The following is a 26552-nucleotide window of genomic DNA, read 5'->3' on the forward strand; positions in this document are numbered from 1 at the left end:
TCTGTATTGCCTTCAGTTCAGATGTTTGCAGAACACTGTTTAGGTTATGACTGAACTGGAGTGTTACTGAAGAACATCTGGCAAGTTTACAATATATTCTAATTTTAGTACAATTCTCGAGAGGCAACCCACCAAAAGCTTATTTGGAACATATTACAGTAGCACAGCTCATCACAAATATTCATATCTAAGCACAGAATACCATCTCATTTATTCAGTATCAGTAATGCAATACTGATAGCCAGCGTGGTGTAGTGGTTAAGGTGTTGGACTAGGATCTGGGAAACTCCGATTTGAATCCCCACTCTGCTATGGAAACTTGCTGGGTGACCTTGGGCCAGTCACACACTCTAAGCCCTGACCCTGGCAAGTATTTGGAGGGGAGACCTCCAAGGAATACCAGGGGCAAGACATGGAGAATGGCAAACCAACAAACAATCGCTGTATGTCTGTTGCCTTGAAAACCCTAAGGGGTCACCATAAGTTAGCTGTGACTTGACGGCAAAAAAGGCAATATTTCCCACATGTGTTTCTGAATATGGATCAGCTTAACTGTGAGTGCAAGAAACTTGTAGGGGAAAGGCCACATTGAAAAACCTGGAAAGGAATAACAGAACTATTGGTCCAATCCCATGTATAAACCAATATAGAAATATTTTTTGCATGTGTTTCAGCATGAGTCCCTGCCTCTTCCTTTTCCCCAAACATACAGGATGCAATGTATAATTGGGGTAATTAGATCACAGTCATAAAATGGAAATAATGCCCAGTGAAATCAATGGGAGCGGATACCATCATATGAAGGATTAGGATCATATGAAGGATGAGGATCATATTAAGGATTAGGATGAAGTGCAGTATAAGATACCTCAGTGCTAATTATAAATATTGCCATAATATATAACTTCAGTGAAAAAATATTTTGCTTCCTGCAGAACATACATGCTTAATGCTGATAGATTCTTATTTAATTTAAATTAAATTAATATTTTTATTCCACATTCTATGCCAACACATATTCCGGATCTGAGATTGGTAACAGTTGAAAAAGACAATTAAAAACATCACAATTAAAAACACATGACAAATTATGGTGGCCATTCTTCCCTACATGAAAGACTAATGCTTATACAGTCTACCCGTTTACCTGACAAAATGAATTTGCACCACCAGATGAGGTACAACAAAAATTCACCAAAGGGGGTGGAGACAAAGAGCACGTGCACTATTTCTTCTGCCACAACAGTTCTGACACTTGAGATATACCTTTGATTCATATGGAAAGAAAATTAGTCTCTCACCAGTTTCACAGCTTGGGCCAGTGAACCCCTGTGGACAGGCGCAGACATTTGAAGCAATACAGGCTCCCCCATTTCTACAACCATCTTTGCAGAATGCTGAAATCATTAAAGAAAATCATGACAGCATCCCTCAACACCACGACGGACACATGAAATAAATTAATATCTTAAATAAATATAACAGTCTCACAACTGCCCTGAAGAGAAGTGTCTGAATTTGACTTCCTACATAATCATTTTAGCTAATGATAAATGTGGTTAAGGTTCCCTTTTAATGCCAATATTACAACAGATTAAGGTTCCCTTTTGAAGTTTCAGAAAGCACTTTTCTCAGGGTTCATACGAATGCCACCAGGGAATGTTTCAGTGTACAAAACAGTGTTGCAGTCCCACATTGATAAATGAAAGATAATAACTTGTCGCTAAAGTAAGGGACTGAACAGTCAGGGTGACCTGGTCAGAATTCAAGCTGGTGGGCCTGAATTTCCTTAGCAGGGTAAGGTTGATGGCCAGTTTTCTGCTTAGAAGAGCTTTACTTTTTAGGAAAAGGTTGCTGAGACAAAAAGGACCTTTGTGCAGGATACTGTTGCCTGGATTATGTATACGGTCTCCACCCCCTCTGGAAGAGGTACCATTGCTGTCTGTAAGATGACCATTGTCTAAACTGGGGAGGGGAGCAGAAGGAGTTACCCCCAAATATTTAGCTGTTTGTTTTTTCTTAATCTGAAAAAGCATAAAATCCACTTTTTTCTGAAAAAAGGTAGCTCCTCTTTAGACTCTTGGATTGTTACTTTGTCAATTAAGGCATCCATCCTAAACACCCAGTAACCAAGTAAAGATTTATCTGAAGCAGTTTCTTCTGATTTGGAACACAGCCCACTAGAGTCCCTTCAGTCACCTCCTCCCCCAAATCAGATGTGTGCACTCAAAAGGGAGCTTCCCCCAACCACAATGCTGCTTTGCACACAGAAACTTCACTGGGAATGGGGGCTGGAGGCAAACCCTTCCTTGAGGCTAATTGCTAGACACAAACAGAATTGTAGAAGAGGACAGAGGGGGAATTACATTAGCATCTATAATCACCTTTCACTTGGAAAGGACCAATATGAAAGTACCTTCTGGTGTCTGTGCCTCCTTCAGGATTTCATGTGCAGAGGCACATTAATTGGGGGTCTGGTATACATGTTCTGAAGCTGAAAGATATGTTTTTTCAGATGTGCTGTAATGTGTACAGCATTTGGCCCATGCACATGGTTAAATATAACAATTGAACAGAGCTGCATTTACCACTTGGGATGTGGAATGACAATACTGCTTAATCACACCTTGAAAACCCTATGAGGTCGCTATAATTCTGCTGTGACTTGACAGCACTTTATACACACACATTTACCACTGCATGGATATGTGTGCCAGGAAGCTATAGCCACAATCTTCCAGTGTACCTGCATGTACTGTGAGCACGCTTTTGCTGCCTTATGAATGAAACTATATATTACATAAGATCTAATGCTAACATGATTTAATAGGGCCTCTATCTACCTTAGATTTGCTGAGCTGGAATTATTAAAAGGTACACAAATTTTCTGGTATCAGTTAAAAGACAGAGTTTAGAATGGAATTTGATTTTTGTTCTCATTGCTTACCTTTGCACACAGTGCCATTTCCAGTAAAACCTGGCTTGCACACACAATTATGCCCTCCCACGGTGTTGAAACACAGTGCATTTTCATCACAGTTGTGTTGGTTTGTGAGGCATTCATCATGCTCTGGAAGGCAAAACAGTAAATGTATATTATTTGGAACTCCAACAGTAAAAGGCAGTAAAGAAACAAAAAATACATTTCTGTGCTAACAAGCTGTAAGTTGTCAGTGGCTAGTACAAGTGATTCACAGTGTTTACTCAAAAAGCTAAACAAGAAGCAAAACTGATATTTTCTCACTCCCTGTGTATTGAAACAGAGGAAAGCTCTGTGAAATGTGCTATAATCTTTCCTTCTGTTCACTGAACTTAGAAGAGGTAACCTGAAACCTTCAAATAAACTGGAGTTTTGTTACAGATGTCAATGTAATGTACACCTACAATCTTAACTTTTGCCGGCAGTATGAAAGAATGTAAAGTAGGGATGTGTACCAGGGAAAAAAATTGTATTTTTCATATCTGGCTTTCAGAGAGGGCAAAATTATCAGTATTTTGGATTAGGGTTGTCGATTCAGTTCATCCCGAACCAAAAAACAGCCAATTTCCCCCGATTCGGCAGTTTTCAGTTCGGATGGAACCGAATTCAAAAAAGGCAGGAAAACGACGAGCCAAATTCGGCGAGTTTGGGGCGCGCCGAATAAATTTGGCAAATTTGGAGGCTCAGAATCAGCTGCATAATTGTCAGTTAGTAAGCAGCATTCTCCCGTGGCCAATGGTGGCCAAGCTGGGTCTTCTCTTGGCCAATAACAGCAGGGATTCTCACTTTTGAAATGGCCAGGAGAAGAGTCTAAAAACTCCCGTCCCTCCCCTCTCGTCCTGACTGTATTCATTGCCTTCCAATTTGGTGGGGGTGCTGCTGAGAGATCCGATTCCTGACTGGGCCGAGCTGCTGGTGTTTACCGGAATAGGATTGGATTTACTCAGTGCTCCTGCTGGAAGACATCCACAGTTTGATTTTGGGGTTTTTTCTCTATACCTTTTCTCCTGTGTGTGTGTGGGGGGGAGCAGAGTCTGTGTGAGTGTGGGGGAGCAGTTTCTGTGGGTGGGGGGGAAGCCAAAGGGTACTTTCGCCCATTCTGCTGAGGGGGATGTGCCCGCTCGCCTCTGCGGGAGTGTGTGTTCTGCTTTTAAAGTTCTAAAGTTTAAAGTTGAGTCTGTGCGGCGGCTAGCGAGTCTCTCTCTGCTCGGCACCTGGGCCGCGCCTCCTCCTCCTTGGTTTTTTTCCCATTTGGGGTTGAGCCAAGCCGTACTGGTTTGAGGGGGGGCTTCACCCGTTCTGCAGAGGGTGTGTGCCCGCTCGCCTCTGTGGGAGTGTGTGCTGTGCTCTGCTTTTGTTTTTTGCCCCTAGCCTGGGGTTAAGTGCGACGGTGCGGCTTGCGTGAGTCTCTCCCCGGCGCCGCTCAGCACCCACGCCTCCTCCTCCTTGGTTTTTTCCCCGTTTGGGGCCGAGCCATACTGGTTTGAGGGGGGTTTCGCCCGTTCTGCCTGGGAGTGTGCGTGCCCGTTCGCGTCTCTCTCTCCCTAGTTTGAGGGGGGGCTTCAGTTGTGTGTCCTCAGGTTTTCCCTCATTCATAAGATCGGTTAGGTCTATTTTGATGCTCGCTCAGAACTGGTTTTCAAATTGTGACTTAAACAATGCATTTGCCTGGTCCCGAGACTCCCGACTCCCGAGTCTGATGCAAAAGGGGAAATTCCACCCCCACCTGCTCCTTATGCATAGCTAGCGCGCCTCTGTCCCTTTCCATAGTTTGCAAACTCCCAAGGTCGCGTCACGTGTTGCTTTGCATGGTTTTGCAAACTTCGAGTCCAAATGGTCTATTTATTTCTATTCATTCCAAAGGGCGGAGAGGGGACCCCTTCCGGGCCCCATAACTCGGGACCCCCTGCCCCAATCGTCACCAAACTTGGGGGTTCTTGCAAGAAGGGTCCCCTCAAGCTACGCTGAAATGTGGGGCCTCTACCTCCAAAAAGGCCCTTCCGGAGCCGCGGAAAGCCGCAAATGTGTTTGTGATGGCTTTATTGCAATGGGCAAATTGGGGGACCCCTTCCGGGCCCCATAACTCGGGACCCCCTGCCCCAATCATCACCAAACTTGGGGGTTCTTGCAAGAAGGGTCCCCTCAAGCTACAATGAAAGTTTTGGACCTCTACCTCCAAACGTGCCCCCCCCGGAGCTGCGGAAAGGTGAGAATGTGTTTTTAATGGCTTTAAACTGCTGAATTTTCTCCCGAACTCCGAATCTTGCGCCGAATTGCACAGATCCGAATCGGGGGAATTCGGACTTCAGCATTTCCCGAATCAAAATGGGTCGAATTTTGCCGAATCTGAATTTTACCAAATTTATTTTCAACAGCCCTATTTTGGATTAACCAGGTCTCCAATACTGGTTCAGTATCTGGATTAAGATATTTCACACAGTGTTCATTGCTTAAAGATAGACAGCATAGATCACATATGCAAGCAAATATTCATCATAATTTTTTTCACACACACACATCCCAGAATTCTATGCAGACTTTGCTTATAGCTGTGACTGCTGATTGCTATGTCCATATTGGTGTATTTCTGGAAGCTGAAACCAAGCTTCTGAATTTTAGCAATGACTCAGATGTTAATTCTTTCTGGGACATTTCACAGTTTATTTGAAGTTTATTCTTTCCTTTTCTGCATTTATTAAAGTAAAACAGTAATTTCCATACAGCGATTATTTCAAGCAGCGCTAGTTAAACTAGAGCTGCAAATCTGATTGATCACCAGATTACTGCCTTGGAGTTTAGCAAGACACCATTTTCAGAAATAAAATGACTGAGACAGATCATGTCTTTGTATGCCCCTTTTGATCAATAATTTGCAAACTGTGTTCCAAGAAAACCTGGGGTTTCTCAGAAGCCTATCAGGGCTTTATCAAAAATAACTATCTTACTACCATAGTTACTCTTGCAGTGTGCAACCGCAGGAGAATGCTGGGTATGTTCTATCATGTACTCTGAAATTCTTGCAGGCCAAATAACAAATATTTCATAAGAAATTATTGTGAGTAATTTAGATCATGCCCCAAATTTCTCTTAAATATATGAAGGTGCCATGGTAGATAGATATGCAAGGATTAATTGCTGAAGGACATAAATGTGAAAATAACTGGTTTAGATTAGTTTCAATTTTTGTAACATACCTACATATTCTCTATGGAAAGGCCACCTATTTCTGTTTGTGCTCCACTCTGCAATTCTGATGATTCCTCAAATAATGAACTGAGACCATGGTTTGAACAGAGTTTGCAAACAATAATTTAGAGAAAGCCCTACTAAGGGCTAACAGCAGTTTCACAATTTGAATGTCACGGAACACTTTGAGCAGAACAAATAAACACAGGGAGAATTCTTTGTGGGTTCCCAAATCTGCAGACTGGGCTGGAATTATGATGTGAAACCTGAGCCAGTATGTGATCGCTGTATGTGAACCAGTATGTGACCTCTATAAGTGACCTCTGTCTTCCTCCAGTTCCATTAACAAATTGTAGCACTGTGGTCAGAACATTTAAGTCTTCAGCAAAATGTGCTGAGGACCTGCTGCTTTTGATTCCTGAAGCATGAGATTTAATTACTCCCACCTCAGCATGGATAACTATATTATTACTCATGAAATTATTTAACCATTGTAATAAGCTTGTTACTGCATATGACTTTGTGACCACCAACAACAGTGAATTCCACAAGCTAGCTCCATGTAGCAAAAAGAATCATTTACACTGGATCAAGCTATTAGGAAAGAAAAAGAAGTCACAACTTTGCAAATTAGGGCCACATGTCAGCTGTGCTGTGGAATTAAATAGACAGGCTTGGCTGCTTTGTCTTATTATCTTAATGGCATTGAAATGTAGTTTGAATTTTTTTTCTCACCTCGTGTAATGCAACATGAAAATAATTATGGGATGCTATACAATATACTGATAAGGAAAACACCCAAATGTCTTATAGATGCCATTTCTTTACTCTCTAGAGAACAATACTATACTTAGACAAAGCCAACTTTAATACCTTGACAATTTTAAAGCACATATAATCTTAGGTTAAAAAACAAAGTTAGAACTGGCCATTATCAAACTGAGTTAGAATTGTGGTCAAATGCAGTCTTCGCAGTAGTCAGCAGATTCAGCACCACGTACCCTTTTCAATGATCTGGCGGCTGTAGAGTCTTGCATACTGCTGGGTTACTACAACTCTGAGGAAGAACTATGTTTATCCCCCTCCCCCATGCAAATGTACACTTATATGAGGAACAGGACATTTGTTGCTAGTTAACATTGCCAGGTATGAGTTGACAATCTTTACTGATGGCCCATCAGAACTGCAGAGTTATTGAGCCAACTTCACTATCCACTGTTATAGGTGTTATGTTAATCTATTTGTCTATTTGAGGAGGAAGTAGAATGCCACTACTTGACTCTTGCTGGTCAAAGAAAATAATCTCAAGTGACAGAAGGTGATTTTTGGTCACCATTTTGGAAATAGCCTTGTTGAGGGTTTTTTATAGAACTTTAGCTGAAATTAGACTATACTTTCAGTACTTTGGTCAAGAGCAACAGTGCTACAAGAAAGATGATAAAATTAGTGAGATAATAGCCAGTCATTAATTTAGATATCAATTGGGGCACAAGTCATTAATTTAGACACCAGTTGGGGCAACTGGGTGAAAGGTTATCAGAAAAATCTAACTGAATAGTCAAACCACAATACTGTGAACCAGTTATGAATCTCCAAATTCACAACATATGAGTTCAAAATTAAAATGATAGAATATACTTTTAAAACCAAAGTGAGATTTCTCTGTTTATGTAACATTCTCATTTGTGCTCATTCATTCAGGTTTCTTCTGTGGTTTAATATCTTATATTTAACTGTTTTCATATTATTTTATTTATGTTTCTATTACATTATATTTCAGATTCCCTACCAAGCTACAACAAAACACATAGGGACTTTTAAAATACTCCAGTATTAAATTTTCACTTCCCTGCTGCACTATCAGCACTTGTGTTTGTCTACTTCAATCTTGGTAACTGGTGCAACCCTCTTGTTCTAGGAGTCAACCACACTAAAAACTCTAGGCAACAGAAATTCTTCTAGAATCTCAGGGAATTCTTACATAAACACAGGCTAGACTAGATTGTATAGTCCCAATGACATTACTCTGATGTCAGAATATTAATTGCATGCAAATTTAGGGACTAGTGTAAATTTTGAGAACTGAGCCTATAGGATATTTAGTTTATATTCTGCAAAAACAAAATATATATATAATAATTAGCAATTCACAGCCTTGAGATTTCCTAGATTATGTATATGGCTGTCAAAAATGAATTTAACTTCAATACATATCACTACTGAAGCAAACACTTCAATATAATTAATGCCACAAAGGGGAAAAATAAAAGGGTTTATTATTTGTTTTTGCACAGCACTTTTTACTAAACTGCAGTGAAGAAATTTGTACAACAATAAAAAAAAAACATTTTAAGATGATTAGACAGTCAGACACAATTGTTTTATTTCTATCATGGCCAGTAGCATTTACCAGACTGAAAGTTGAATTACCAAAATAAGTTCAATTTATGACTTTCTGAAAGAGTTACATTTAAGTGATTGCTAGCTCAGGATAAAAAAGCATTCACCAAAGAGCAAGCCACCAAGGAGAAAGTTCAACATTTAAATCTCTGCTACACAAAAAGATAATATTATATTTAAATGAGGAACAAGGAGCTTTACTATTGAGTTTATCAGATGGAATTCTGACTCTGTTATCTAAACTCCATGTAATAGCAATAGATGTATTCTGACACCACAACAAATCTGTTTGTTCATGACAACATTAACACAGTTTGTTTACCATGCTTGCATGCTTCCCTCCCTCTTCCCCTTGTGTGATTGAAAGGTTCCTGCTTTGGCAAACCTTCAATCAAATTCTAATATGTTGTGACACTTTATTGCAGGTGTCTAGGCGCTCACCCTGCATTGAGAAAACATTTTGAAATCATAATCCTAAACTGTTCCACTTTATATCTGCTTGCTATGTGAGTTACATTTATAGGGGCTGTAAATTTTATTGATTGATTGATTGATAGCTGACCTTTCTTACTGAAACTCAAGGCAGATTACAAAATATAGAAAACAATTCAATTAGACAGTATAACCCAATTTGAATACTATAAAACTATGAATACCCTAAAACTGTCTTATACTAATACCAATATTAGGGATAAAGTAAACATAACAATAAAATAACAAAAAATAAATTTCAAGTACAATTTAATTTATTTAACACAACACAAGCCTTTATTGGCATTTAACAATTTATTTGTAAAGTACAAGTTTTAAAGTGAAACACAAGTGCAGTATGTGTTAGGTATTTTAGCCACCTGCAAACTATGTTGCTTGTGTTGCACCATTATGGTACTCATTGATCTTACTCAATTGATCCTAGAATTGAGAGTGTTCTGCTGTCAAACAATGACTCTTCCAGGCACCTGTCCATACTCCCTATTAACTGGTTTATCCACCAAAATTTGTACAAAGAACATGCAAATAAAGAAACCAAATGGCTAAATTCATCCAAACTGCTTCCCCCCCAAAAGCCACACCTAGAAAAAGGTGCCATCATATGGAAGGCAAACAAAGCAAACAACTATGCCAGCCCAACAATTCATAACTAATATAAAAGTTTTCCCAGGCTCTGCCATGAGTCACCAGTAAGGCTGCCAGACCCGCGCTGGGGGATGCCCCACTTTGACCCCTTCTGTCCAGCTGGCTGGTGGGGGTCTTACCAGGCTTAAAATTAGGCCTAGGCCTTGATGTCTCCTGCATGATGAGGTCACTTCTCACAGGCAACGACAGGAGAGATGCTGTGGTATCTGGGCAAAGCTCTATGGTAAAAACAGCTTCTACCATAGAGTGTTTGCACAAATACCAGAGCATCGTCTACATGATGGTGTTGCTTCTGGAAGTGACTTCCTCACACAGGAGACATTGAGACCTAGGCCTCATTTTAAGCCTGGTAAGATCCACCCCAACTCCCATCCCTGCCGATGGCTGGGGGACTGGCAACCTTAATGACCAGCCATCTTCCAACATGCTCTGTTGCTCAAGTGGGTATTGTGGCCCCACCTGGAAGACTCAGGAGAATTTTTGCTAAGCTTTGGGTCTTAAGACCTTAGGTGAACACAAGGCTTACTTATTGGCTTGCTTCTCTGTTTCCATTCCAAGCAACCTCTTGCCTTTATACAGGCAACAGTTACAGAAGTCAGGGAAATCCAAATAGAAGTTGAACACTTGGGGTCAGAACTGTACTATAACAAATTGGCTTGCACAACAGGATATGATTTGACAGGTGCATATTTCTAAGTGATCATAATGGCTGTCTATTGAAATGTATTTATTTCCTTTGTTTACGTAGCACACCTTTCTCACTGAAACTCAAGGTGCTTTTGACCCATTAATGCTCCTGATAAGTTTCTAACATTAACATTCCTAACATTAACATTCAAATGAAAAGTTTAAAAGATGTTGTTATTGGAAAGTAGGAACTAAATGCATACAAAATTTCTACGTTCAAATAATTTATTGTTGGGGTTTGATGAACAAACCCAGTTCTACCACAAGCATCTGTATACAGATTCCTTGAACCTGGTCGCTAATTTTATTTAAAGGCAAATAAACTAAACACCAAGTGCATTTAAGTGCAGTCATAGAGTAGCTACAGTAAGTACCTCTGTGTCTGAGTTAATACCGTATTTATTAAGTGACAGCAATCCTAAGGTTACAATGGAAGTGGCAACATTTATCTTAGTCCTGATATCCCTTAGACAATAGATTTAGAATTATGCTGCTCAAGGTTTATGAATCAAGGAGCTTCTAAGGGAGAAAGGAAAGTTTCTTGCTACAACACTGGCATCATTTGGCAAGACTTCCTTCTGAAGAAACAGTGCTATCACTCATTTTTATTTTCTCAAGAACATATCTATACATCAATATTCACGGGGCTTCCATGAAGGCGCGCGGGGGGCTCTTTAAAGAGATCTGCGCCTCCCAGCTGCAAGCCCCCTAAAGGCGCACGGGGGGGAACAGATCTGCGGCTTCCAGCTGGAAGGCGCAGATCTGTTTAAAGGGCCCCCTGCGTGCCTGCCTTCCCTGAAGGCGTGGGGGGCAAACCCCGAATCTGCCGAATTTATTCGCCAAACACCCTGAAGTCGGCGAATTCGGCTCCCCCGTTTCCCGCCTTTTTTTGAGTTTGGTTCATCCTGAACTAAAAACCACCGAATCAGGGAAAATTCGGCTGTTTTTCGGTTCGGGACGAACCGAATTGACAGCCCTATCTCCTCCAATGATTATTTTCTTATTCCATTTCTTATCCCATGCAGCAGAGAGAAAATTATGTGGCTTAGATAGTTAATCATGTACAGATGTGGAGTAGTATAGTATAGCCCAATCTCATCAGATCTCAGAAGCTAAGCAGGGTTGACACTTGTATGGGAGATCACCAAGGACAACTATGCAGAAGACCACCTCTGCTTAATCACTTGCCTTAAAAACCCTATGGGGTCGCTATAATTCTCTTGAGACTTTACACACACACAAAAATAAAGCTAGAATTAACTTGGTTTTACAAATTTCTTGCACTGTAGTTTTGTACTTCATAGATGTTTGGAAACTGCATAAATCAGAAATGTGAGTAGAATAAAATTGGCTATCAGCATTTTAGGCATTAAAACCTTTTACAGAAATTAGTGTCCATTAAATTTACTCCATCAAGACAATACTACTTTCAGTGGTAAAAAATTGTTTTTATAACAACTTTTCAAAAATAAAACCGCAAGGCATTTGTAATGATTTATTAACCTGAATTTACATATGCTTAATGTTCTTTAAGACTAAGCAAGTTCTAGACTAACTAAATAAGGGTCATTAAATCTTTCTCAATGCAATTTCACTATGAAATAGGAACCAAAATGGGTTGTATTCATAATAGCTTTGGGAGTCCTTAAATGTGTAATCATGTTGATTATGTTCTCATTCCCAGAGTAATGGCTTTACAATACAAGAAGTTAGAATACCCTCTTTATGGGGATTATAAATGAGATCTTGACCCCATGGAAGGCAACGGGAGATATTGAGTATGTAGTTTAAGGTTTCATTTTATGGACTCATGATAAATATTGTATTCCTCAAAATAATACGTTACATTTTAACACATTTATGAAAGAAGCACTGCCTTCAATCCATCTTCCAATTCAGTATGGAAATTATGCAAGAGCAAGAGTCCAGAAGCACCTTAAAGGCTAACAAAAATGTCTGGCAGTTTTATGTAACTTTGAACTGGTAATTTATATTTATTTCTTTTAACTTCAACTTTGACACCTCTTATATTCACTTGGCTTCATTGTGAAACACAACGGAGCAATATTCAACAATGTATGTGAAAAATATATATTAATGATCTTCCATAGTTAATACTGATCCTTTATAACCTCTGCTCATTACAGTGGTATACAAGCAGGGGTAGAATTTGAAAAATATCTTAAGACGTGTTCAGCATTCACATAGAGAAGTCAGCCATTTAAGGAAACAAAATGTAAGTACTGACCTCAGAATCACTTTTCCTCTTCCTTCTCATCCCTTCTTTTTTTTAGGCTCATAGTTCTCACAATGCTTGAGTTTCCATGTTAAAACATAGTGCGGAAATACACATTGAAGAGGCATGGGAGAACAAAATATATAAAGATACAAGGCTACAAATTAAAGTATGGGACAAGATCAATTCTTTCCTTCACAAGCACGAAGACCACATAGATGGTGCTGGCAACTTGCAGTTAAAACCTATGAACACTTTCCTTGGAGTAAGCCCCACTGAATAAATCTGAGCAAGATTCTAAGTAGACCTCTTTAGGATTATTCTCATAGGTATTTAAAGTGAGCTAATTATATGCTTCACATCCTATTAATTGAAAAAAACTGTGATATTCCCCATAATATTAGATATATTTCATTAGTGATCATATGGGCATATGACCACTAAAGGAATATATCTAATAATAAGGGGAGCATCACAGTGACTGTGATGGATCATATGGATCATATTTAATTAAAACAGAATTGGACTTGACGGGGCTTAGGTTAGAAAAGAACACCACCTCTTGTTATTTCTCCGATTCACTGAGTTTTTAATTGAAAATTAAATACTTTATGGACAAATACAAACTGTATTTGTCCATAAAGTATTTAAATTTCAGTCAAAAACACAGCTAATCTGTCAAAACAATAAGCTTCTGATGTTTTCTTCTGACATTTTGATAAAGCCTATCATATTTGAATGTATGCTGTCAGAAATACTTAAAATCAACTGACACTTCTTGACTTCTTTTGTCAATACTAATGATAATGAAGCATTCACAATTCATGTCTGAGCTAGCATAATAGAATACACAGTCCAGTCAACACTTTAGCCTCCTGCTCCTTCAACATTCAGTCCTTTGATATTACTGATTAATGTGTTACATGTTCAAATCACTTCAATTACCTCAGCCAAGCAGAAATCCTAAATCCTAAATCAGTTCTTACCCCAGCTTTAGCACACCTAAAAGGAAAATTCACATAACACTATAAAAGTAACTTTGCTTTCTGCTTGTTCATATGCTCTGGCCACTATTTGCACAGTACTTGACAAGTTCCCATTAACTTTTGTAGGCCTTTCACCAGTCTAGGACATGGTCAACTAGGTGGGTCATGGATAACAGCTGATACCTTGAGGATAGTCACTTGGTTTCTGAACCCCATACTTGCACAATATTTTGATATGTAGGTAGCTTTCTCTACAGATATTCACAATATATGTAATCCTACAACGTAAATACCCAATTTGGATTAATATTCAGCAGCAGCTGCTAAAGTGGGGATTAGGGCTATTAAACAGACATTGATATTTGCCTGATGCATACACACATTTCACCAGCTCTACTGTCTGGAAGAAAGCACACAGCCGCGACTCACCATGGCTGCCTGTTGTGGCCAGCTGGGAGGTGGCTCCCAGCCCCTTACTACCTTGCAGCCTATGTTGCTCTGGGGGTGGGTGGAGAGTCGGCAGGTGATGACGCTGGTGCTCCCTGCATCGCCCCACCCCTTTTGCCTACTTAAGGAGGCGCTGCCCGGCCACTGGCCCTGTTCTTCCCCTAGCAACAGTGAATCCCACCCTCCCTATGTTTTATGGTTTGTTTTTTGTTTCTTTTCACCACAGCTTAGGCAGTTTTTGGCATTGGGATGGATCCAATTTGGAGAAGATGTGCCTGTATGCCTGACTTCCCCTGTTTGGGGACCCCAATAAGGCATCTTGGGATGGAGTACATCATCGATGCCCAGTTCAGGGGCTGTTCATAGCTCCACTCCCATGTGGCGTAGGCTTCACTCAGAGATTTATGTCTTAGTGGAGCCATCTATACGCCATTCCGGTTGCTACCCCAACAGTCGAGTTGGGGTCGGTCTATCGATCTGTCTATCTATCGGATGACAGGGTGGTCATTCAATGCCTGGATCCATTTCTCCCTATGCCTCGCCAATGCTCCATCTGTTGTAACCAATAAAGCTGTAGCCTGTGTTTTCCCAATAAACAATTGTCTGTGTATTTATTTCCTTCCTTTCCTGGCGGGGCTGCTTTGCCCATGGGGACACAACAGATCTTTGCAGAATCTGTTGGTGCAGAAGATAGTCACAGAACCTGCAGCTCAATCAAGCCATCAATTAAATGGAAGAACTTGGATCCAAGAAAAAAACCTCTGCATAACTACATGGTGTACCAGTTGCTCACTACCAGGTCAAATGAGCTAAAATTTGTCTGAGGAACCTATTAACTGCAGATGCAGTTTTGTGAATTGTACATTCATTTGGATACTTGGGAAGTGTTTGGGCAGTTACAGAAATGTAAGTAAAACATGTAATTAAAAAGACTAATTACTAGGAATAAATCATCTAAAGATATGAAATATCTCTGCATCAAATTAATTTAAAAAATCCTTGCACAAGATAATAAAAAGCCAAGTTAGAATTTAAAAATATGTTGATGATCGTTCATTAAATTCACACTGTATTTGAATCTATACATTTCATGTAAATATTCCAGTGATAACAAAGGAAGGTCATGGTCCCATCCTGGCAAAATGAATGTGGAGGACACAGAATGGAGGTTCCTTGCATGGTCAAGCTAAATGTGCTTACATAGCAGCAACCGTACATGAGTGCCTTGATAACAGCCCTTGGCTGCTGTGTATACCATGGTTCCAAATCTATGTCATGCAGATTGTGCCTGAAATGGCCCAACAAAACTAGGACCTCCTGCGACCTACCAAAATATACAGAAGTTCTCATTCTGCATGCTGCTCCTGTTTCCTCTGCACAGAGGATCGTCCCAGGGGAACAAGCAGAAGTCCTTTCAAAAGAGGCAGCTGTATACTGCTAAATTCATCAGAGTGATTTGTATATACCAGTCTATTGATCCCTTTGCTGTTCCAATCTCATCAACCCCATGTGATATTATGAGTCCAAGACCTCTAGTGTAGTACACAGATATCCCATTCACCTTGGGATGGCCTCCTCCAACATGGGCTGGGCTAGTACAGCAGCCAGTTTGTAGCTGTACTTGTAAACCCTGTTTACAATGGCTGGATGCTGGCTGAAGGCAATTTTTATCAGCACTGGTGTTCTCAATGATAGGACTTCAATCATTATGATTTATAATGACAATTCAACAAAATTATTTATTAATTAAAATATTTATACCCTGCTTTTGCCTGACAACCATAAAATTCAAGGCCAAATTAATTATTTTTTTAACAAATAATGGATTTGTTACAATTTATCAAGCACTGGGAAATACATAAAGAGTAGAGGAAAGTCATTTCCCAAAGAAATCAAACCAATTAACTAAAAATCTACCTATCTATACAATTTTAAATGCTAATAATGTAAGACAGGTGATTTTTTTTCCATCCCTCAAAATCAGAGATAAGAGCATGTTGCAGCTGGTAGGTCCCTTGTTCAGTGGTCGTAACAGAGCAAATCACACAATTACCTGCAGTAATTACCGTTACTGACAATATATTTTCTCCAGTGATCACTTTATGAGATTCTAAGCTTCTTATCTTGTCAGTACAATCCTCACCTCAATGTGCATGTTATATTCTTATGCAGACACTGATTTCCTTAAGTCCCACTAGCCAAAGACAAATATTGATGAAAGCTGTGTAAATTCAGCTTTCAGCTGTCTTTTTAGCAAAGCACTTCCTATCATTTTAACATCGGTTTATAAGCTAATTAGTGGTAATTTATTTTCAATTGAAATGTCATTGGGGTTATGAATACAACAGAAAAGGATTCACATGGGAAGGGAAAGGATCAAAGCATTCGGTTGAAATGTTCATTTATCAGAAGAGTCTATTATGACCTGTCTAAATACTTCTCTCAGTTGAAGTCACACTAATTCTTGTTTATCATTTCATATTCTTTTCATACCATAACACTATTGACTTTGGGCAGTTTTATATGGATTTATGCTGTTCTGTGTCATTCTGTGTAAAAAAAGAAATTATCATAGCCCATACATTGTAATTAGGTATTAAGAAGAAGAAGAGTTGGTTTTTATATGCCGACTTTCTCTACCACTTAAGGGAGACTCAAACCAGCTTACAATCACCTTCCCTTCCCCTCCCCACAAGAGACACCCTGTGAGGTAGGTGGGGTTGAGAGAGTTGTGAAAAGCCCAAGGTCACCCAGCTGGCTTCATATGTAGGAGCAGGGAAACAAATCCAGTTCACCAGATTAGCCTCCGACGCTCATGTGGAGGAGTGGGGAATCAAACCTGGTTCTCTAGAACCGCTCCAAACCACTGCTCTTAACCACTACACCACGCTGGCTCTCTGCAGCTTAATCACTGCAGCTTTACAAAAACTGGTTAAAAAGAAGGATACAGGGATACATTGTGTTAAAATACTCCCACATCAATCAACCCTTGATACAGGCTTCTTTTTTTGCCATCAAATCAGAATTAATTTATGGTGACCCCGGAGGGTTTTCAAGGCAAAGAGACATTCAGATGTGGTTTGCCCTTGTCTGCATCTACTTAGAGACCTTGGTATTCCTTGGTGGTATCCAAATAATGATCTGGGCTGACCTTGTTTAGCTTCCGAGATCTGATGAGATCAGGCTAGCCTGGGCTATCCAGGTCAGGATGATATGGGTCACAAGTAACTACTATCACGCATCTCAGAAGCAAATGCTATAAAAGTCCATGTGGAATAGTGGTTGGAGTAGCAGATTAGACTAGTGAGTCATGAGATCAAATGCTACCCTCTGATATATAGCTGACTATATGACCTTGGACCTATGGTCTGTCAAGGTCAGTATTATCCACTTTGACTGACAGTAGCTTTCCAATGTCTCAGGTGTTTCACATCACCAACTAATTTATCTTTTAACTGAATGACTGCAAAATAGTTGTTCTGTGACTAAGCCACAACCCAAGTGTCTCCGGGGTACATTAGGACATCACCTTCCATGGTTCAAGTGTCCAGTGCAGCAGAGGTTCTTACTGCCCTCTCACATCAGAAATGTCCACTGCACATACCTAAGTGACCTCCAGGGTCATCCTAGAGTGCATAACAGCCAGGCTGGAGTGGAATTTGGTAGCATCCATAGTTACATTCTGAGGGCAGCTGCAGGTGCGCACTTATGTTAAATGCTACTATTTTATACGTATGGTGCTTGCTTTTGACTTTAGCATGTAACAGTATGCTAGGATTGCCAAATTCCTGTTCCTTTAATAGAGACTCAATGGGATGTTTTTTAACAGGTGAAGTTGTTTATTTCCATGCTATGAATAGCTTCAACTGCCCATTTCCACTCAATACATCTTCATTAAAGGTACAGTACTTTTTATCCCCATGTTGTTGGTAACCCTACCATATGTATTTCTTTTGAACCCATCCTCCTATTTACAAAGGGAAGATGTACCAGACTTACATTTAGTATTATATTGTTTTGAAGGTACTGGTTTTATTATTTAATTGATAATTAAATAATTTTACTGATTACTATTTACTGTTTTAATGATCATTTAGTTTTATTGTAAGATTCCAAACAATGTATGAAGAAGCATCTAATAACTGACTTAAGCTAAGTGCTTTAGGGTATTTCAGAGCACTCTGTACCCTAAATATATGTTGCTAACTGAGATTTATGTTTCTTGAGTGTATACACAGATAGAATTCATTTATAGAAATAGTTAGCAAATATGTGCTTTAAGTAAGAAACAGGATTACTTGAATATGTCTTCTATTTTTCTATGATTAACATGAAATCAAAATCTAACTGCTGAAAAGATTATGAATTGGGATGTGAAGTAGCTGGCATTTTAGCATATGAAGTGTCGGATAAGACATTTGCCAGAAATTCAGCTAAATTGCCAGGCAACTACTGACCTTTGCTGGCATTTAAAATAGTCATCAGCATATGTCTCACTTAAGGATGGATTAATTAAATGTTATATTGTTTAAAATTATCTGGGTATTGCATTTTATCTTATATTTGATACAATTTGAAGGGATACCTTAACAACCTCAAGACAAAAAAAATCACATTCAACAAATGAAGACAGACTTTATAACCAGTTCCTCAACCCTGGAACTAAGGACAGTGTAGCAGCAGCCTCCACCAAGGACCTGTCTTGTAAAACAAATTGGCTATAACAATGCTGACTGTGTATTGAAGTTACTCATCCAAGAACATCACTAGCATCAATTATCTGTTCAGTAGTGAACCTTTTGTTGTTCTTAAAGGCATCATCAATATAAAAAGAAAAGCCTAGGGAAATGTAAAAAATGAGAAATCTTACCTTCCTCCTGAACAACAGTGACAGTATCATGAATATCAGATTTGAATTAATTCAACATGTATTTGTGAAAACAATTTTTCATTCATGTCTTATAAATGTATCTTTGCATTTGTTAAAACTGTTGCTATGGTCCTTGTTCATGTGAGACTGTTGCTCCCTCTTCTTAACTCACTGAGAGAACACTGGTTTCTATGGCTCTCAGACTTTCACTATCGTGGTTAGATTTATAAGGTGGCTCCTTCATTTGGCAAGTGCTGGATAGAAATTCTTAGAGACCTAAGCTTGCATTACAACTTGCTATGGCAATGAGCAAGACAGCATCTGGGCTTCAGAACAGGTTGATTAATAGGTAAAGGGGCAAAAGAGAGCAGGTGCGTTAGCAAGACAAAGAAAGAAACAAGTCCTGTTATAACTGGAGAGCTGGGTAAACAGCTGCTCTCAGCTGGATTTGAAGTTGAGAAGGAAAACGAAATTAGAAAGCATTGATTTTTTTTAAAATAAAGCTTTGAGTTTCATTTTAAAATGGAAGTATGAAACAAAACCATGCTTCCTGGTTTCCATGTCCATTTCCAGAAGATTTAATGGCACTTATATGTACAAGATGTCCTTGCTGCTTTTTATAGCCATGCAGCATAGCAGCAAGAACAGGATCTGGTTTTGCCTGTGCCATTGTCGTCAGCTATGAAGAACTGTGTTTCTAGCTTGCTATCATTCACTTTAATAGTCTGAAACTGGGGGGGGGGAGAGACTTTTGTAAGTAACATTTTTGCAAATGTCACTTCAGTGCACTCTACAAGACATAAGGTCAAAGACATTTGAGTACTCTCAAATGAAATTATCTTTCCTCTTCAGTAAACGTTGTAAACAAGGATCCTATTGTATTTGTAAATGCTCTCGATCCTCATTAAGCAATTTGCAACATAAGGGCTTTTAAACTTCTTTTATAATTCAGTCTCTTCACAGCCATAACAGATTGTTGTTAGCTACAGTTTATAAGAAAAAATAACTTAAGGTTCAGAGCTGAGTTCACATTTGAGTTTAGGAACTTTTAATGATTTCTAGTAAATTAACATTTCAAGACTTGTGTTATTTTAATTTTAAATCATGTATTCAAATTGGCTTGTATTTGCTTCTAAGCAATTCACAGGAAACAAGTCTAGGATTCAGCTTGTTTTTAAAAAAATAATTTTTATTGTTTTTTTCAAATATACAGAAAAGAAAAGGGATAATAGGTAAAAGGGAAACATAATATGATATGATAACATTTTGTGTGTGCCCAGTGACCCTGTCATTACTCATTTTTGTAATCAAGTATTTTCTTTATCATTTATGAGTCATTGTATCACTATATTTTTTCTGAATTAAAAAAATACTTTCCATCTATCATTATATTTCTACACTTAATTCTACACCGTATTTCGATATATGATTCTTATATACACAAGTCTTGTTAATTACCAAATTAGAATAAAATCACCTAAATATAAACAATCTTAACCATACTTATTGTTGAAGGGTTGCCATTTCAGTTGATGTTCTTCATGTGGTCTTCCTTGTAACTGATCAGTAAGCTTTGCCATAGTAGTGTATTCCATCATTTTTGTAATCCATTCTGTCAGACTGGGTATCTCTTTGTTTTTCCAATATCTTGTGTAAATAATTCTCGCTGCTGTGGTCGCATATTGAAAAAATTCTTTTTGTACAGATCGTAACTGAGCTGGGATCATCCACAAGAGCATAAATTTAGGATTTAAGTCAAAATTCGTCTGAAGTGTTGTCATGATCTCATTATGTATTTGCTTCCAGTATCTCTGAGCTTTTTTACAAGTCCACCATTGATGAAAGAAAGTCCCTTCTGTCTCTGAGCATTTCCAACAATTCGCTTGGTTAGATTTATACATCTTTTGTAAGTCTTTTGGCACAAAGTACCATCTGTAAAACATCTTGTACCAATTTTCTCGGACATCCTGCGATCTGGAGAATTTTATTTCAGATTTCCACATTTTCTCCCACTCAGCCATTGGAATCATTTCACCAAAATTTTGCATCCATTTAACCATACATGTTTTCACTTGTTCCTCCGCCGTCTCCATGGTTAATAACATCTTGTAGATTTTAGATAATAAGTGATCTTGCAATTTCGTTATTATTTGTTCAAAGTTGGTCAAATCGTCGACTAGATGATAATCAGATTTTAACCCATGTACCACTTGATGATATGCCAGCCATGATATTTTGATATTTTCTTCTTTCAATTCCTCAAGAGATTTGATCAGACCATTCTTTTTTATTAAGTCTCCATACCTCAAAAAGTCATTAGTTTCCGACTCTCAAAGTCCATATATGCTTCTGTTGGAGACCTTAGTCTAGGAGCTTTCGGGCTAAGAGATGGTTTCAATAAATTCCATGTTTTAATCAAATAGTAAAAAGTAGATTCCCGAGACACGTTCTTTGGTAAATTCTTGATGTCTTTAGACCAAAGCCAGTAATGGAATCCTTTTTCCAGGGAGGCTTTCTCCAATCTAAAGACATCTGAAGAAGTATCTAAAGGTATCTGAAGAAGTGAGCTGTGGCTCACGAAAGCTCATACCCTACCAGAAAATATTTTTGTTAGTCTTTAAGGTGCTACTGGACTCTTGCCCTTTTTGACTACTGCAAACAGACTAACACGGCTACCCACTGTGAATTATCCAATCTAAATGTTCTACTTTCAGGTTGGATTATCCAATCTGTCACGGCCAATAGTGCAGCGGCTTGATAGTACAGAAATAAATTCGGTAGTGAGTCCTCCTCTTTCTTTAGCATCTTGTAAAACCACAAATTTAACTCTAGATTTTTTTTCCTTTCCAAACAAACTTATTGATACTTCTTTGCCATTTTGTTATCGTTGCTTTATTGATGTCAATTGGTAATGTCTGAAATAAAAAATTCATTCTTGGTAACACATTCATTTTAATTGTTGAAATTCGGCCTAGCCAAGATATTTGAAGTCTGTCCCATCGTTCCAAGTCCTTCTCTATTTTCATCCAAGTCTCTTTGTAATTTAAATCGAACAATGAGTCACTGCCAACTGGGATTTTGATTCCTAAATACTTAACACTTTTTTTTTAAATCGGGTATTGTAAAATCTCTGATAATTCTGATTTTTCTTTATTTGACAAATTGAAGGAAATCATATCAGTTTTTTGTTGATTTAATTTGTATCCCAAGTAGTAGCTGAATTGATCAATTTGTTGTTTTATTTCAGCCATAGACTGCGTTGGATCTTGGCATATCAGTACTACATCATCCGCATAACTCCTGAGTTTGTACTCCTGATCTTCATATTTAAGTTCTTTAATTTTACCACTGAGTCTTATTTTATTGGCTAGAACTTCCATCGCCAAGTTAAACAGCAAAGGTGATAGGGGGCAACCTTGTCTTGTTCCTTTCTTGATTTCAAATTTATCTGTTAACATTCCATTAATCAATAGTCTTGCGTTCTGTGCTTGATAAATTGCCTTTATCCCCGTCATAAATTCTTTCCCACAGTACAAATAGTGTAATACTGCAGTTAAGAAATTTCGACACGTTATCAAATGCCTTCTCTGCATCCAAGAATAACATAACAGCCTTTTTCCAGGTCATTTTGATGAAATTCATGGCAGCAAGTACCACTCTTACATTGTTCTTTAGTTGCCTTTTCGGGATAAAACCTGTCTGATCAGAATGTATTATTTTTGAACACATTTTTGAAGTCTCTCAGTTAAAATGGATGTTAAAATTTTATAATTCACATTGAGCAAAGATATTGGTCTATATGCCTTCGGGGAGTGTTTCTCTTTTTCATCTTTAGGAATTAAGGAGATGTGTGCTTCTTCCCAAGAACCTGGTATCTGACCCTCCGTGATTATGTCATCGTGGACATTTTTAAGAGGTGGAATCAAAATATCTTGAAACGTTTTGTAATAAATGGCAGTCTATCCGTCTGGACCAGGAGCGTTATCTAGTTTCAGTTTTTTAAAAGCATCAACTAATTCTTGGGTTGAAATCTTTTGATTCAAAATTTTTCGTTCATCATCAGAGAATTTTTGCAAATGTGCAGATTGAACATAGTCTTCTAAACCAATTTGATTGGTGTCAGTGTTTTGATAAAGTTCTGAGTAAAAATTCCGGAAAACCTCTTGTATGTCTTCTTCTTTATTGGATAAGCCATTTTTTTTAGAACCTCAACAATTTTTCTTTTTTCAGATTCTCTCTTCAGTGTATTCGCTAGCAATTTACCAGGTTTATTAGCTTGTTCAAAGTATTTTTGTTTTATGAATCTCAACTTCTTTTGTAAGTCTTCAGATTCCTTTGAGGCAATCCTAAATTTTAACTTAGAAATTTCTTGAAGGGTCTGTGGGTCACCTGAAACATGATTTTTCTCTTCTGATGTAATTGTTGGTATAAGTCATTTAGTGTGTGTTCTCTCTTTTTTTCAATTTAGATGTTATTGCAATTAGTTTTCCTCTTATGTAAGCTTTACTTGTGTCCCATATGGTTCTGTGCTTAATTTCAGAAGTCGTATTTGTCTCAAAAAAGAATTTCAAGTCCTTTTCACATTGCTCCAGTACATCTTTTCTTTGCAAAATATAATCATTCATCCTCCATCTTCTCAGTCCAATCCTAGGACTCAGCAAACTCAATTCCATAGGATTGTGATCCGCGTATGTTGCAGGCAAAATGTTGATTGCTCCTATTCAATTGAGTAAGGAGCTAGAAATCCAAATCATATCAATTCTCGAATATGTCTTGTGTCGATTTGAATAGTAAGTATAGTCTTTTTCTTTTCGATGTGTGTATCTCCAGGCGGCTATGAGTTTCCAATCTTCCATATATTGAATAACCACTTTCGGTAATTTTCCTCCTTTGTATAGAACAGATTTGTCTAATTTGATATTCATCACTCCATTCATGTCTCCAGCAATTAATAATTCTCCTTGTTGAAAATGATTGAGTTCTTGAAAAAATGTGATGAAGAACTTTTCTTTGGCTTGATTCGGTGCATAAATATTGGCTACAGTGAATTTCTGTCCATTAACGTGTTTTACAAGTAAGATCAAATATCTGCCTTTATCATCTTCAATTGAGTCTATTACTGACAGCTTGTTAGTTTTGATATATATGGCTACTCCTCACTTTTTGATTGGTGAAGAAGATGTATACAGAGTTCCTACTTTTTTACATTTTAAAAATCCATTGTGTGGTTGTTTGATTTGTGTCTCTTGAAGACAAATGATGTCTGAGGCAGTTTTGAGAAGTTTATGAAATATTTTCTTCTTTTTGGATGGAGAGTTTAACCCGTTGACATTCACTGATGTTATTTTAAGGTTTTCCATTGCTAATCTGTGGCCGCTGCTTCAGATAACTTGAACTCTTCAAGTTCCTCTTGAGTTAGTACTTCTGATGTTTGAATGCTAAGTTGACTTTCTGCTTGGTCTATCAATTGCCTTGTTTCAGGAGAGACTACTGTTTTGATCGCCTTCACTATCTTGTTAACTTGAATTCTTTCTGTGATTGGTGTTCCCGGTTCTAATTGTTCCAAGTTAACCACCGCTTCCACAATTTCTTTCCTTTTTGAAATTTATCTTTCTTTGCTTCTTGTGTTGGGGTAGTTCTGTCTTTTGAGTATGATTCTCCTCTGGATCCACTTGATTGAAATGAATGTTCAAGTAGAAGTTCGTCTATGAGTTGATCAGCCACTTCCTTGTTTCTAACTATTCTTCTTCCTTTCAGTAGAGAAATGTTCAAAGCGTATGGAGCAATCCAACGAAATCTTGTTTCTTTTATGTAAAATGGTTCTGAGTTCGTCAAATTGTTTTCTTTTTTGTATTACCGCTGGTGGTAAATCGGTAAGAACCAAGATTTCTCTCTCGTCGTAGGACAACCTGTTATCTCTTTGCGCTTGGAGTACTTCGTCTCTGGTCCTCTGATTTGAGAGGTGTATTGTATTTAGAAGAAAATGCTGAGTTGATTCTGAATATCTTATCAATTTGAAGAAGTTCTTGTCAAAAACTGTAGGTTTCTTGGAGTAACTCTTGCAGTTCTAATCCCAAATTTGTTAAGCCGAATCTTTCCGGAAGGCCTCTAAATTTCAAATTGTGTTCACAATTAATGATGTCTTGAAGATCAAACTTTTCTTCTGCTTCCAGATGTTTTTGCTCATACGCTCGTATTGCTGTTGACTGTTGTTCGAGCTTCTGCTCCAGTTTCTGATGTTTTTGCTGTAGAATTTTTATTTCTTTAGCATTATCATCAATCTTCTGTTCAATACGCTGCAAAGATTCTTGTACAGTTTGTTTGGTTTCTTCTTGTCTCTTTTTGTTCTCTTCACTGAGTTGTATTATTAAAGCCTTAAGATCTTCCATTTGTGTCTGTTTTTCTTTCTCTTCTTCTTGGTTTTTAGTTTTCTTCTTTGATTTTGGCATTTCTTTTGGACTGTCTTTTAAATATTGTGATTGCTCAGATGATGTCAAGATCTTGGATGAAATAAAACGTTTCTTTGATTGTTGTAGATATTTTTCATAATCCAAAATAATAAATTTCTATACCTTTTTTGCACCCAGATTATTCAATGCTAATTTATTAAATAAACAAACGATATGGCAGTAAAAATCAAGTATTTAAAATTAATTTATCAATATTTAATTAAAACCCTAGAAATTCATTACAAATCTATAGACAGCTATGAATGAAGTCTACTTTTGTTTCTATATATGGAAATTCTAATCTTTTAAATGCGGATTTAATAAACAATTCAAAATCAATTTTTAAATCATTAATTAAACTTGAGTAGGTATCTATTAGTTTGTTACAAATTAATTAATTAGTAAGTGTCCATGAAGTATATTAGTATTGGTTAGCAATAATTAGATTTTATTCAGGCTAAAAAATTAGGAAAACAGGGAGATTGGTAATAAGCTTGGTTGAGGGTTATGTTAGTGCCACTATAAGGGGAGAAATGCTATTAGTGAAACCTTTGCAGGCAATGACTTCAGAATGACTTTGCCAGTTTAAAGTTAGTTGGGCCTCACCGGCGCTCGCTCTGCGCGCCCGAAACACTCCAGCTCGTGGTTGGCTCTGTCACCCCTGTCTGCAGATTGGGTTCCAACTAACACTGGGACTCCGACGCTCGATCCATGCGCCCGCTCACAGCAAACTCCGCACAGACGGCCTCACAGCAAAAAACTCTTCCGGTCTCCGCTCTAACACCGGTCGCCAGCCGCCGCACCTTGGCGCTCGGTTCTTGCGCCCGCCAACCTCACACTCCGCGCAAACGGCCCCTCAGGAACAAATCTTCCCAGCCTCCACTCCCGCACCAGCAATCAGCCACTGCCCTGACGCTCGGTTTGTGCATCCGTCTATAGGTCGTCCCCGGCCCGCTTCTCTCTGCCCAGTGCACTGGTTCTCTACTCACTTTAAAAACTTTGCGCCAGCCCCGCCATTGCGACCCTCAGAATCATGCCGGCTATGTTCTTAAACATGTTTGCTCTTCTTCTTGCCGGGCCAAACAAGTAAGTCTCTCCAGTTATTTGATTAATCTGATTTCTTCCGTCACCCCCTTCTCACTTTTTTTTCTTTCCCCCTTCCAAAGTTGGTTTC

General features: G+C 38.4%; 1 protein-coding gene across 1 annotated transcript in view; it reads right to left on the bottom strand.

Annotated features, from left to right (window-relative positions):
* The window catches only part of NELL2 (neural EGFL like 2), a 147329-nt gene that overhangs the window by 45135 nt on the left and 75642 nt on the right, over positions 1-26552 (bottom strand). Inside the window, exons 14-15 of the mRNA XM_056846760.1 lie at positions 2948-3070; positions 1302-1397 (exon numbers count right to left, since the gene is read on the bottom strand). Of these exons, the coding sequence (XP_056702738.1) occupies positions 1302-1397; positions 2948-3070 (219 nt within the window). The remainder of the gene's footprint in view (positions 1-1301; positions 1398-2947; positions 3071-26552) is intronic.

Source organism: Euleptes europaea, chromosome 3 (assembly GCF_029931775.1).
Source record: "Euleptes europaea isolate rEulEur1 chromosome 3, rEulEur1.hap1, whole genome shotgun sequence".
In the NCBI taxonomy this organism is placed as follows: domain Eukaryota; kingdom Metazoa; phylum Chordata; class Lepidosauria; order Squamata; family Sphaerodactylidae; genus Euleptes; species Euleptes europaea.